This window comes from Periplaneta americana, chromosome 2, assembly GCF_040183065.1.
Source record: "Periplaneta americana isolate PAMFEO1 chromosome 2, P.americana_PAMFEO1_priV1, whole genome shotgun sequence".
NCBI classification, from domain to species: domain Eukaryota; kingdom Metazoa; phylum Arthropoda; class Insecta; order Blattodea; family Blattidae; genus Periplaneta; species Periplaneta americana.
In genome coordinates this window covers 91,557,040-91,572,839 of record NC_091118.1, presented here as the reverse complement: position 1 = coordinate 91,572,839, position 15,800 = coordinate 91,557,040, and the positions used below count along the sequence as shown (strand labels likewise).

General features: G+C 35.3%; 1 protein-coding gene across 1 annotated transcript in view; it reads left to right on the top strand.

Moving 5' to 3' along the window:
- The first annotated feature begins 1,314 nt into the window (after positions 1–1,314).
- Positions 1,315–15,800, top strand: part of LOC138694424 (endocuticle structural glycoprotein SgAbd-2-like) — a 59,784-nt gene continuing 45,298 nt past the window's right edge. The window contains exon 1 of the mRNA XM_069818122.1: positions 1,315–1,442. Within this exon, the coding sequence (XP_069674223.1) occupies positions 1,431–1,442 (12 nt within the window). The 5' untranslated portion in view covers positions 1,315–1,430. The remainder of the gene's footprint in view (positions 1,443–15,800) is intronic.

Below are 15,800 nucleotides of genomic sequence, written 5' to 3'. Positions count from 1 at the left end.
TGTTTTGGAAACACAAATGAAGACCTCCTCGGAAAAATGATGGAACATAAAATTACTGAAATGTGTGATTTAGGTAGAAATAGTAGGCTAGAATTTGAGATACATAGCATCAAAACTTCAAATCTCAAATAACAACATTGTACAGAAAAACATTCGAATGATCTAGAGGGAACTGTGTTCAAGGGAAATAATATTTTCTCAGGAAGGAGATATGTTTTTTTACTTGTTTATTTAACGACACTGTATTAACTACTGGGTTATTTAGTGGTGATAGCGAGATGGTATTTGACGAGATGGGGACGAGAATTCCCCATAAATTACTTGACATTCGCCTTACTGTTGGGAAAAATCTCGGAAAACGTCCAAACAGGCAATCAGCCCAAGCGGGAATCGAACCCCACACCCGAATACTACTCTGGAGCGCAAGTGCGCTACACCTGAACTATACCGGTGTTTGAAATGTGGTATTAAGGTTTCAATATAGCCTATGTTGTAAACGGAAAAACGATGTAACATACGTATAGTTGTTATTTCAGGGAACGCCTCAATTTTAAATTACATCAGCAAAGGGGGTTTCAGCAGAAAAAGGTTCCAACATTTTCATCTGACACAAATTCGTAGAATAACATGGATTTGAACTAGAATCTGCGGGCGTGAAAAATTCTTAAGTCTTATAAAATATAAATATAATGATTCTAATAATAATTACGTTTCGGAAATAAGCTATTGCCTGGCTTCGATTTGTCTTTGTACTGTATATTAAGATAACAGTGAAATTTTAAGACACTGCAAAACTTCAAAGCAGATACAGAAATTATGAAATATACAAACGTATATGACAAGCCTATATTTTAGAGGCAATTTAATTTAGGTTTTGTATCGGATTAACCAATCATACGGAACACGTGATGAGTGAACGCACGTACATACAAAATGGATAATCTACGTTCGCTTTATGATTTATATAGATTTTTAGCCAGTCCGGAATGGAAATAGCAAGTAAGATGGACCTTTTTAAAGGTCACTAGACCATTATAGCAAGCGGTTTTGCATTAATTATCTGTATATTTTCAAACATGTTAACAGGGTCAAACATACTACGAAGTAATCCAATGTGGACACATTGAAAATATATGCAGCCGTTAAAAACATGCCATCATCGTAAGGTTATGACATATAGTGTGTTTCAGATAAAGGTGTATTCAAACGTGCTGAAGGGCACGAAAAAAAATGTTTCAATGACCGGCTTCCCCTTCCCCAAACTGACCATGTGGGAGGCGAGGAGAGGGGCAAGTCCTGGCCAAGCCTGTCCGCTAGTCCAGAACCTGACACAGGATAGTATAAATACGCCGGGACTGTCCCACTCAGCCACACTTTTCTGTTGTGGACCTGTCACGAGGAATTCGTCACTCTTCGCCGCTATTTCGACAATGAACGCTGTGGTAAGTCCGAAGTTCTAATTCTTCCGCTGGTGGCGGCACTGTTTGCAGGTGGGAAAGGGGAGTTCCTTTCACGTAAATCAAAATTCGTGAGTCTGTAATTAGTAAGTTTTATTACGGCTGTCTAATTTCTATTATAAATTGAAATGACAATACCTATATTATTCTTTTAAAGCTGTGATTATCAAATTGCATTAAGCCAAGTGCGCCTCTTTTCTGCAAATGAAATTTCTATTACAAAATTATGTCCTATATGACGTTGCATTTCATTACTTAAAAATAATTACAGTTACTATCACTATTTTAAACTCTAATCAGTTGCTTAGAGAATATTTATTTTTAATGAATGTAAAATGTAGAAGCTTTGATAAGTAATACCATTTCTTTCGCATTGTCTTATTTTTTTAAGAACTTATGATACTTCGTACTAAATAAAAATGTATTTAACCGATTCCAGTGTTTTTCAAACGTGACTTAGATAGAACATTTTCACTAGTGGTTTCAACGATACTATTAATGAAGCCCTCTTGGCATAATATCCATGTTATTGTTCTTTTTCATGAATCATACGGCCCAAATTACCCTAGCATATAAATAATGAATGAAAAATGTACAAGCTTTGATAAGTAATACCATTTCTTTCGCAATGTCTTATTTTTTGAACAACTTATGATACTTCGTACTAAAATAAAAAATATAAAATGTACAAGCTTTGATAAGTAACACCATTTCTTTTGCACTGCCTTATTTTTTGAAGAACTTATGATACTTCATACTAAAATAAAAATGTATTTAACTGATTCCAATTTTTTTCAACGTGACTTGGTTAGAACATTTTCACTAGTGGTTTCAACAATACTATTACTGAAGCGCTCTTGGCTTCTTTTTTTCATGAATCATAAGATCCAAATTACCCTAGTATGTAAATATAAGAATCGATATTTTTATCTTTCTTTATATCGCAACAGAAAAAAAAACTTAATCCCATTTTAGAAATTACATATCACAAAGAACATACCAGAAATAACGACTTTTTTTTATCAACATACATTCTCATTCGCATCTCAACAAGCTGCTAGTATCTCATCAACGTGGAGTTATGGATCGATGCTAGACTTGGTGTGATATTTGTAATAGCCAAAGCGACTGTTACGTATATTTTCTCTGAGTTCTTTGACTTACCTCTTCGTATTCTATTATTTTTTATTATCATCACTGTTTGTGTTATTGAAAAATTAACATTACCAATACAATTTTTAATAAATACGACACACGCTATAGAACTCCCTTTTAAATTTCGATGGATATATAAATATTCAGCGCATTGATACCAAAACGATTATTATAATTAAAATTGTTGCTATCTCTGTGTCAAAAGTTCAAGACTCTAGCTTATTTTCGAAACACAATTACGATGATTTTATTATTTTTTTACACATAAATCTTCTAAACGAATATGCATCATTGCTATAAACATAAAGGATTATTAGGATCTAAAAATATGATTTCTCGCAATTGCTGTATTTCTTTCCTATAGCAGTAATCTGAAATTGGAAACTAATGCCTTGTTCTAATGTCTTCACTTTAAACATTATAAAAGTAAGAAACATTAACGCAATATTGAAGTTACATTTATTCGAGGCCAAGATAAAAGGAAAACTGAAATTTTGGCTCAGATTCGTCGTTATTTCATTCATTCATAGTGTTGTACCCAAGGGCAGGTCTTTCACTGCAAACCCAGCATTCTCCATTCTTTTATATTTTCTGCCTTCCTCTTTGTCTCCTCATATAATCCATATATCTTAATGTCGTCTATCATCTGATATCTTTTTCTGCCCCGAACTCTTCTCCCGTTTACCATTCCTTCCAGTGCATCCTTCAGAAGGCAGTTTCTTCTCAACTAGTGACCCAGCCAATATAAATCAATATATTCCGGTATTCATGAAACAGTTTAATTATGGTGTCCAATATATATTTATATGCAGTTATTCTACGGTCGACATTTAGAAAATGAAATTTTTAGAGACGATTTTTAGGATAACTATATTTGTTGTGGATTATTAGTTTAAAAGAAAGATGTATCATTAATTGGTAAAAATTATTAATTTCATGTTTAACGCTTCCAGACTAGTAGGAAAAGAATGCGAATAAATAGTCTTGTCCTTCGTATCGCGTACTTTAGCGGTATGTCTGGAGAATAATTCAGCATAAGATAGATGCTAAAACAACATATGTTTTTCATAAATTTTCCAAATAATTTAATAACTTATTTTTTCGTCTTCATACTTCGTGTACTAAGATAGTAAAATATACGGGAACATGAATTCAGCCATTCAAGAATGAATGAATTAATTAATCAATCAATATTTATTAACTATAAATGGGTTTTGACTCGGTGGCAGTTACAGTTAATATAAGAATAAGGGACACTACAAACCTAAAAATATGAATTTTGTGAGTACAAATCTAAATATTTACACAATGTGTACAAATGTAAATAGACTACTTAACAGTGGAATTTTAGCCAATGTTCAAATGCCAGGATATGATCTAATGCGAGAATAGAAAACTTTGCTGTCATGGTCCATAAATTAATGATCAACCGCAACATACACCTGATGTGACTGAGGGAGACCACGGAAAACTTCTGTTAGAATTGCCTGTCTCGTGGGATCGAACCCCGGATCTCCAAGGTACTGTGATGTTAAAATTATTCAGAATTACGAAGTAGTAATGCCATAGAATGATGATAATTGTGATAATAATAATAATAATAATAATAATAATAATAATAATAATAATAATAATAATAATAATAATTAGAAAATGCATTGGGTGAAGTCGGTCCTCATTTGTTTGGAGGTGTCAATAGAAAATAAGCCTTGAAGTAATTTAGCTCATACTCGTATCTTCTGGTCATAGTTTCCGAGATAATTTTCCGGCAAATTTCCTTGGATTTATTGTGGATGAAAGAATTTCATTAGTAGGCGTTTGCGTGGTGTGACTGAAGGAGGCCACAAAAAACTTAAGTCAGGATTGCACGTCGGGGGATCGAATCCAGAAGCCCAGGGATAAATCGATTCTGATCTGTTTGGAACTATTAGTTACGACTTTCCCTAGTGTAAACGTAAAATAAATCTGAAAGTGGTTCACCTGACTGCTTCTGGTTATAGAATCCGAGATCGATTTTAGGTACATTTCCAGGGATTTAGTGTGGATGACACTATTACGAGGCTTTTTCTGAATAGTTTCAGTTTCCCAACTATTACCATTCAGCCAAAGTAATGTCATCTGTCACGTGGTGTTCTCAGTTTAAGAAGGGTTCGATAAATGAAGAAAATCTTGTGGAAATCTTAATTCACTTATATGGCCTAATGATTGACGTGACTGTTAGGTTCGTTGTTCAAGGACTCAACACCAATCAAGGATGAGAGATATTTTAAGGAACGCGAAAAGTTCTTACTATATTTAAATGTCGGTAGATTCCTTTAGTTTAAATTTTTCTAGTCATTTAGGGCCATATTCATAGACATTCTTAGCGCGGGCTTCCGGTGGATGTTCAGCGAATTAACGTTTTTCGTATTCATATACCAGTGTTAGCGATATGATATGGTATGAATCCTGTACAAGTAATCAGTCGATAGCCGGGGCTAGTTTAGCACGCTCGTAGCGCGGGCTAGCGAAATGTCTATGCATAGCATTATTAATATTTTAGGGTACATTCTTTCCTCTAGACTCTTATTTATTTGTTACATATTTAGGTTATCCATTGCTTAATAAATTTCCGTATTCTGATTTGTCACAGTGGATTAGTTTTTCACTAGATTTATACTATTCTCATCATTATTGAACAATGCAGACCGCGCGGCGCTGGTGCTTTTCATCAGTGGAGGTGAATGGGCTTGTTATTACTGGTAGGGTTATCTATTTTAAAATGCAGTATACGATTTTCTTTATGTGGAGGTCTCGCTGTGATTGAACTAACAGTACGATCTGCAATCTTTGGTACAGCAATACCTTCTGCAAATCAAGCTTTCAGGCATAACTCCCTGTAAAGCTAATTTGAGTAATTTTGAGGGAAAAATTGTTCCGGGGTCGGGTATCGAACCCGGGACCTTTGGTTAAACGTACCAACGCTCTACCAACTGAGCTACCCGGGAACTCTACCCGACACCGATACAACCTTTCCCTCTATATCCACAGACCTCAAAGTGGGCTGACAACCGTCAAGCAACATGTTGGTTTCAATAATATACATGAAATACAAATTTATGTGATAGATTACAAAACAACACAAAAGAAGATACCTTAGATATAGTAGAAAATTACAAATAGTCAAGATCAGTTACATAATATAAGGAGAATATAAAATATAGTAGAAAATTACATATCATCAAAATCAGTTACATAACATAAGGGGAATATATACAATATATAAGACATAAACTGCTCGAGTAATTCGACGATTAATTTACTTGAGATATAATATACAGTTAATATACTAATAGGAGAATATATGTAGGTTACAAGACATAAAAAGTTGAATAGAAAAATCGTACTATATAGCATACATATAGCAGAAACGAATAAGTAATATATCAAGATGATAAAAAAAGAAAAAAAAATGAAGGAGAGAGAGAGAGAGAGAGAGAGAGAGAGAGAGAGAGAGAGAGAGGAGAAAAAAATAATAAATTGATGATTTAAGACTATTTAGAAACTTCCGCAAGAGTCTAGTTCTGTTCAATAAAAACATTTCTAAGTAGAATATATTAAAAGATTTTAGACTCCGACTGCTCCTGATTTCGTGTGAGAAGGAATTCCAGGAACGGGCTGTGTGTATTGTGAAGGATGAAAGAATGTTAAAGTGGTGTTGTCTCGTTAACATAGTTTAGAAAGCAAATCGATTTCATTTTCAATATTTTAACTCCACCTCTTTCTGTCTGTCTCTCTCTTTTCAACAATTTCTCGAAGCCATTGTAACGTCACTAACATTTTGAATACCTTACGTGTACTCTCCTAATACTACATGTACAGCAGCCTTTTTTCTTACATCAATCGGCTAAGTAAATACTAAGACCGGAGAAGGTAACATTCCGGGTGAAATTTATAGTCATCCTCCTCAACATTTATATACAACTCTGTAACGTGGCTCAAGAAATGATATGAGTATTGCGAAGCACAGGAGCAATGTAAGAGTGAAATGGTCTGTGAAAGCAAGAGCTTTACGAGCACATTCATGTTGTCCTGATGAGTACACTATCTAATTCAGGCAATAATTTAAGGAATTCTAATTCCTTAGTTGTTCAGTAACAAATTGCTTCACAGCAGGAATCACACAGAGACAGCTTCCTCCGGAGATAACTTAGCATAATAGTTTCCAATTACTTGGTGCATTAAAATGTGGATGAATTGTGGGAAAATGATGTAGGCCTAACTATGGCAAAGGAAAAAGATGAAACAGTGTACTTCACCAGACTTTGTATTTCATAAATCCTATTAACCACAACTCAGTTAGCACGCTTAGCGAAAGGACTTTAAATTACGAGTGGATTTAACCTACAATATAATATTAGCTGGCTATTTAACAACGCTATATCAACTATTAGGTTATTTAGTGTCGATGTAATTTTCGATAGTGAGATGATGCCAAGGATTCGCTACAGATTATCTGATATTCGCCTTACGATTAGGGAAACATTAAAAAAAAAACAACCGAGTAAACAGACCACGCAGGAATCGAAAACACGTTTGAGCGCAGCTCTTGACCAGCGGCAAACGTGCCTGCCGTCTGAACTAGGCCGGTGGCTAATATACATCGAAGGCTTTCTCTAAATCAAGATATAATAATAATAATAATAATAATAATAATAATAATAATAATAATAATAATAATAATAATGTATTTGTTGTAAAAATGAGGGTATGGAATGAGAAGGTTTTCCTCGTACATTCGATTTCTTTTGCCAATCTTTTCCCTTCCACTATCACCATGCTATCATTCTATCGCCTCCCTAAAGAACGTTAAATGTAGGACTACGAGTGGTAAACAACACTTGTAATTTTAATTATTACAACTCAGATCTTCGATGTAGGTAGGCAATAATATAGGCGTTCTGGCAGATATAAAAAGCTCTATAAAACATATTAGGAAGATCGTTTCAAAATAAGTTTTCTCCATCTCAGTGTTTTTTTAGTGAAGTGAAAATATTCGGTCTGCTCCGGCCAACACATCCTTTTTAACAATAGTGGAAAACTGTTTTGTTACGTTATCGTTGCAGATTTGAATTCTGTGTTCATAGAATTGAGAAGGATGCTACATGTTCAACTTTTTAAGAATGGAGAAATACGTTTTGAAACGATGCTCCTCATATGCTTAACTGTAAACGAGAACCGTATGCATCCACACTTAGAAAAAATATTATGAAAATAGCCTACATACTTTCAAATTAACTTCACAGTTATGTAACTTACTAGACGAAAATTTACCGATAGAACGATCAGTTTGTGACTGCTGTTTTATGCCAAAAGTCTATTGTTAACACTTAAAAACAAATGGAAAAGTAATGTTACAACATTGAATTGAATCTCTTATATTTCGAGATAATTTAGCTGTGAATACCAAACGTTAATTCATCTCGTGTGTTTTTGATAGTAATTTTCTAGTTGTCTTAACCGTACTGTGAAAGTTTTGATTATGTAAAAATATCGATTTTCTGGAATATGACTTAAAAAGACGTTAAAATTCGGGCTCATTACTAAATGACATCTGTAAAGTGTGAAGAAGAAGACGATAATGCATATATCTTCCGAAAAGCATCACCTGCCTTGAACGTACATTGCATATGAATAATTAGTTCTGGTTATATTTCCACAGCTGTTCTACTTCTTAAACAATGAATAAAAATTAAAAATAAGAATACATCTGAGTGACCTACTTTTTCCCAGGGTGATTATGCAAATGGCAATATCATTAGGCATATCGTTTGAGAAGTGCTAGTGCATCGGCTTCTGAAGCCGAACATCCGGTTTCCAATCTAAGAGTATTTCACCGGAATGTCTTCATAGGTATAGTCCCGTTTCAACTATCGCATTAAGAAATTCTCCATTATTATCTCATATTGATTTCATATTTTGGTAGTAGTAAGCTATGAGATTGAGACAGAGGGAAAGGGACAAATGCAAACAGTTCACATCACCTAAGAGGTAAATACATGATTCATTCATTCATAATGTTCTGTCCAAGGGCAGGTCTTTTGCTGCAAACCCAACATTCTCCAATCTTTCCTATTTTCCGCCTTCCTCTTAGTCTTCGTATATGATCCATATATCTTAATGTCGTCTATCATTATTGTCCCTAAATGATCTAAAAACTTCCATACCCCATTTACCACGTGACTTCGCGACACGCTTGCGGCCGTAAGCGTTGTTCTCGGTGCATCATGGAAGAAAAATCGTATAGCATCGAATGATGATCTGCCGATATGAAGTCTTGGTAAGATATGTCCTTGAAACTCTACAGTTCTGGGTTCAGTCCTCTACTAAGTTAACTGTGGTTCTTCTCAACGGTCGAGCCCTTCTGGCAAATACTCATTGGAGGGTCAAGGACTCTGGCCGCGTCACGTTCTGTGAATAATTTGATGGGCCAACAGTTGTGTGTTGTACTTTCTCCATGTCATTCCGTTTCCCGGTCATGTTAATTGTACCATTGTCTGATGCTAGCATAACTAACATGTCATGATAGGCTACACCGCTACAGGTTGTTGCAGTATATGGGTTTCTTCAGTGTAACTGTATTAGGACGCGTAAGTGTATATATAGGATGAGCGTAATGAATATCCTCTTACGAAAGGCGAGGCAGCTGATGAATGCCAAGGTTACTGGGATTACATAGTTCGTTTAAATTGACTCGCTGTTCCTGGAATTATTGGAGGGCGGGAAAGTAAGCGGTTATGCCAATCAAATTAGGAGGAGTCAACATTGAAACAATGCAGTAATGTGATAATGATCATGGTTCAAAGAGCCTAGAGATCCTGTGCTGTATGGTGTTATTCGAAAGATTATAATAAATATAACATTAATTATGCAATATATTATTATTATTATTATTATTATTATTATTATTATTATTATTATTTCTTCTTTTTAAAGTGTTATGGCTTTAAGCAATGAACGCTACAACATTCCTCTACCATTCGTTGAACCTCTTTTTCTTTTGTAGTCGGCCAATTTTAACGACACAAACTATAAAATGGAAATCTCCTCTTTCAGTACAGAGTGAGATGTTTGGTACGGACTTTCCAAAGATGAAATACCACAAATTATGTGTGCTTAGATTTGTTTACATTACACATTAACAAGTTCCTTCACTCGGGATAGTTAAACATTCCAGCTCTACGTGGGAAAGTCGTGATTTGTACAGAATTATGTATTTACATTACATCGCCAACAACCAAAATTTCTGTAAGAGTATCAGAGAGAGATCTTGCTGGATACATACATGTGATTTTAAAATATATTACATAAGTTTAAATTATTATGGCTCAATTCAATTTTAGGGGAAAATAATAATAATAATAATAATAATAATAATAATAGTTGTAAACGTAAGAAACATTTAGTCTATGGTCTTTAGTTGCCTAGGTCGCTGAAGTCATAACAATACTTCAACGGAATTTTAAATGAAAGCATTGATCCAACATTAACAAAACTCAAATAGAATGCTGTTTTGTCAGTATTTAAGTCCTCAATACTTATAATAAGAAACACTTGTATGGTGTACATAGCACATAAGTTGTTAAGCATATTTTATTTATATATTTTTAACTTCAAAAAATGTTACTTGTTATCCTGTGTGTTTACACAAACCTGTACCTTTGGTCAGATAAATAAATTCCATTCAAAGAAATTATTCAACTTTAAATTCCTCATATAATAACATAATTTACTAAAAAAAATATGATATGCGTCAAGTACGTAAAAACTTTAGTGGACTCATCCTACATTCTGGATTCGGCTGTGTCTCGGCCGGAAATACTGAAATCGTCCGCTAAATTTTCGCTTTTCGTACTTGATACTTGATATACTATTATGAGGAATCTAATAGACCATATTGAATATGAAGTAGGCCTAACACTTGGGAATTAGCACATTCTGTTTTCAAGTTCTTGAATGCAGGTGAAATGTAATGGGTCCACTGTCCATCCACTGAAAAAACTATGAATGATAATCTCAACAAATCCGTTGCACGATAGCCCATGGAGATCCAAGGTCTACTAGTCAACTTAGCTCTCATGTCTATATGCCTCAGTAAACATGAACGATCACCCAACCTGTGCAGGAATAACGTATGGTTAGCATGATTATCCCTTACAACCGGCACAGTTAACTTTCGAAACCGGATTTCGCTACTCAGTGTAACTCACCAAATACATCATGATACTGCATGGATAGATTACCAGTCCCATACACTGGCCGAAATTTCATGAGAAAATTTCTTCCCTCATAAAGACTCGAACCTGCGATCATTCCGTACCCCTAATCAACGGCATGTCGCTTTAAACCACTGACCTACGGCGCAGGACAATAATAATAATAATAATAATAATAATAATAATAATAATAATAATAATAATAATTTTTCTATAAGCTGGGTACTTGACTTTTCGTCATTCGCCCATAAGACGTCAGCTGTGTGGACGAATTTACGACAGAGTCCTTGCCCATGGTAAGCCACAGGAGGCTGGTCTACGCTACATCTGCAGTGAGATGAGATGATGATGGAGATTTGTTGTGATGCCACACGGGAACCGGAATAATAATAATAATAATAATAATAATAATAATAATAATAATAATAATAATAATATTGTGCTTAGAAAAATATTTGGGGCTAAGAGGGATGAAGTTACAGGAGAATGGAGAAATTTACATAACACAGAACTGCACGCATTGTATTCTTCACCTGACATAATTAGGAACATTAAATCCAGACGTTTGAGATGGGCAGGGCATGTAGCACGTATGGGCGAATTCAGAAATGCATATAGAGTGTTAGTTGGGAGGCCTGAGAGAAAAAGACCTTTGGAGAGACCGAGACGTAGATGGGAAGATGGGCCTAATATTAAAATGGATTTGAGGGAGGTGGGATATGATTATAGAGATTGAATTAATCTTGCTCAGGATTGGGACCGATGGCGGGCTTATGTGAGGGCGACAATGAACCTCCGGGTTCCTTAAAAGCCAGTAAGTAAGTAAGTAGTAGTAATAATAATAATAATAATAATAATAATAATAATAATAATAATAATAATAATAATAATAATAATAATAATAATGTGAGTATTCATTTTAATGCACATGCGAGTATATTTGACTCAAATGAGAAAAATAAATTGGTCGTGACAGAAGGTAAAACAGATGTTGCATTATATCTCTGCCGTTCAATAACCGTTAAATTTCACTGTGGCTTATCTTGGTCGCGGGCGTCACAGTACTAAAAGTACAGCTATAATACTTTGCTATCTCTCTTCCCCCTCACCGCAAATTGTAAAGTTGCACAGAGGCAGAGATAAAGTAAAAGATCTTAACCTAATTGAAGAATAATTAAAATACCCTTCTACATAGTCTTTCATATTAATCCCGTCATCTTAAAATACTTTCATTGTATAAGTGTAACAGGTACCCGTGTTGTTGCATTCCCTTTTACAGAAAATATATGCATAAATTAATCCATCCATCAATAACTGTACAACCCCTGTCTTCTTCATAACAAGTTTTTATAACTTGACATTAATTATACACAGAAACAATGGGAGTTCCGTGATGTGAGGTCGTCACGGCGCCGGGCCTCCGACTAAATCACTCATTAAGACGACACATAACAATATACAGTATTTACAACGGACAAATACCCATTTCTTGCACGGGATTCGAACACACGATTGTACATACTCTTCTCGCAGGATCAAAGCTGCGTGCACCAACTGCCGTGGCTATCGGTAATGTCATAATTTCATAAATACGTCATTAAAATTCTTGAGTAAATGATCAACATGGCTAATTTTATGGCAGTGTCATCACAGTCTAGTATATAGGTAGTCACGAAGCTTGAGTTGTGAGGGTACTTCGCATTGTCTGTGATGAGATTATAGTAGCGATCCTAGTGGTTAGCAACTATCTATGGATGCTTATTTCCTACGTATTGAGCTCCGTGACTGGATATACTAGACTGTAGCGTCGTTCAATCCATGGCCTTTGACGATCTATTACCTCCCACTTTGTTAATTATTTTCTACTTTATCCATCGAAGACCTCTACGGTCTCACGAAATTGGTCCTTAGAAACATTGTCATAGTGTCGTTCATAGAAAGGACGGATGTTCCTACACGGTTACGGGATAAACCAACTTGGATGCGTAAGTTCCCACACAGGTCAAAGTTCTTATAAAAGGTAATGTGTAAGTTTCTACACAACCAGAAGAAAGTAGAATCTGCACGGTAAATTTTCGTTGAACAAGTTGGTAACATGGTTCTCCGCTGATCTGAGAGAACAGAAATCAACAACAAACAATTATACAAGAAACATTTGGTAACTCGGTTAAATGCCCGTTAGTCTGGGAAAACAATTTCCCACAACAACAAACAGTTATCTGATCATCAGAGTCTAGCTAGGTAACACAGCGGTCACCAACATTATGATAAGTTAAAAAAAAAATAAACAATTAGGTACTTTTAGTGAACAATTTTCAATTCTTTCGACATGATATAGCCAAGTCTAATATTATTCATACGTGGCGCTGTGTATATGTAAAACATGTCGAGTTAAAGTTTATACAGAAGTTGAAACATTGAAAATAAGTAAGTATAACCATAACCACAATGAAGAAAGCACAGTCAACCGACAAATAGTAAGTAATGCGTGGAAACGAAAGGCTTTGGAAAATTTATGTGAATGACCTTAAAAAACCTTACGTTTAGAGGTTAGCAAATACGAAAATGAAAATGAAATTACAACGATGGATGTTATACGCATTAGACGTAGTATACAAATAGGAATTCAGCCCAGAAGAGACAAACACTCACAAAATAAACTGAAATACACCCAGAACAATGTAGTTATAAAGACTACTCAGAGGGCCGAATATCCCGATTTCATTATGTAAAAGCAGTTTCATATAAGAACAGAATTTCTTATTGAGTGGCGACGCGACAGTGACAAAAGTGGATGAATGCAAATGCAGGAAATCACTTCATGACAAAATTTTTAACCACACCAAACAGATTACTTTGTTGGCAGTCCCCAATCTGCATAAAGTAGGAGGGAAAATTTGTCTGCTGATTTTTTTTGTTGTCGTGGAGGAACTTACACATCACCTTTTAGGTCAATCCTGAACTGTGTAGGAATTTACACATCCAATAAGGGTTATATCACAGTCTAGTCTAGTATATACAGTCGCGAAACTTGAGTTGTGAGGGTGCTAGGAACAATTAGACTGTGCAGGTACTATTTCGCATTGTCTGTAATGAGGCGATAGTAGCGATCCTAGTGGTTAGCAACTATCTATGGATGCATATTTACTACGTATTGAGCTTCGTGACTGTATATACTAGACTGTGGTTATACACTGACGTATAGGAACTTACAAACTCTGCATAGAAGGCCCTATTTGCGTTTCATGTTTGCCGAGTATGAGTAGAACCGAAGTTCGCTTGCAGAATATTTGTTCAAGCTTGTCCCTCATATTCGGTGCCTTTCTCCCCTCCTGCTCCTTCATCATTCAGCTGCATAAGGACGTTAGGCACATATCTGCAGTGCATAAGAAATAAAGTTGTGATTGACATTACCTGCTGCCTCGTGGCGCGAGACCACAATCACATCTCTTCGTACTTCGCCGTCGGCTTCAAACTAACTTAGTTGATTAATGTGTTACGAAGCTAAACTATATTTATTGCGTATAATTGCTATTCGTGTACCTACATTGTAATTTATTAAGTTTATGTACTTTTTGTGAATCATTATTAATAAATATCAATATCCATAATGCGTTACGATGCTAAACTGTGAATAAAATGGAACACAATGCACTGCACTGGGAACTGGACGTGGAATGTAGGCATATTATGATCCAATATGAACTGTGACAACGCTGAGTGCTTGTTCCCTTATGTCAGCCCTGGATAATGAATTATGATTGGGCAAGGTGACGCCGACATCCACATATACACGTTCACCCTAGCAATGTCAATCACAACCTTATTTCTCATGCACTGTAGCGATGTTATGCGCAGTTATAACTAGACCACGGAACTTCATGCAATTGCTTCTTTTTATTGATTAGGCATATTGAAAAAGTAAAAATGGATCTTTGAACAACCCTACTTCGGATTATAAATAAACACTGTAACCACTAGAACGTATAAGACAACACAGAAGACATGATTTAATGGTATGGAGAAACGGTAGAAAAAGAATAGTAGAGAAACCTGCGGGACTCATTAAACACTATTTGCTACCACAAATCTTATAGGATTTCTGAGAAATCAAACCTCGGTCTCTCTTCCGATAATCTCTTAAAAGACGAACTCCGAATCATGCGAATTATAACCGTATTATATGTAAATTCAGACATTGTTGTTGTTTAGTCAACTGACCGAAGACAGAGCTGGACCCCAGAAGTGACACCAATAAGGCATCACTCATGAAACAAGTAGGGCAGGAGATAATGGGGTAGGGTGACCAGTTCCTTTCCCCCTCCATGGCATACATCGCCGACTAGCTACATATTACACTAATCAGACTTCAGATATATACAAACAATTGTTCTTCCTCTGACACACATCAAGTGAGATGTACTACTTGATAATAGATGTAGGACTACAGTAGAGCGTCTCCTTTAGGCACAGTGAAAACGTAAAAAAAAATGCAGGTGTGGGGGAGGACGAGCCGTACGATAAACTCGGGGGATGCACAAGGTTTTAGTTACAACATTTATGGCGGAGAATTAATTGAAATTATATTTTACAAAAACACACAAAAGAAAAGAATACAAATTGCATAATGTTATCGTATATACATTTTAACAAATAAGTAATTGTAACGTTGAAACAATTCAATATAACAAATCAAAATTTTCCACTTATGATGTTGCTTTCAAGCAGTATTTTTTACGGTCATTAATTTCATTCTCTGTGTGACTAACATAACAATACCGTCTTCTGTGGCCGAATTAACAAAACTACAGCATATTGGTCTGAAGTGGCAACACTATTTCCTAAACATAATAATTATCCCTTCTTAAAGTTCAATTTCTTCAGGTACAGTAGCAAAATTTGATTTGTTATATTGAATTATTTCAACGTTACA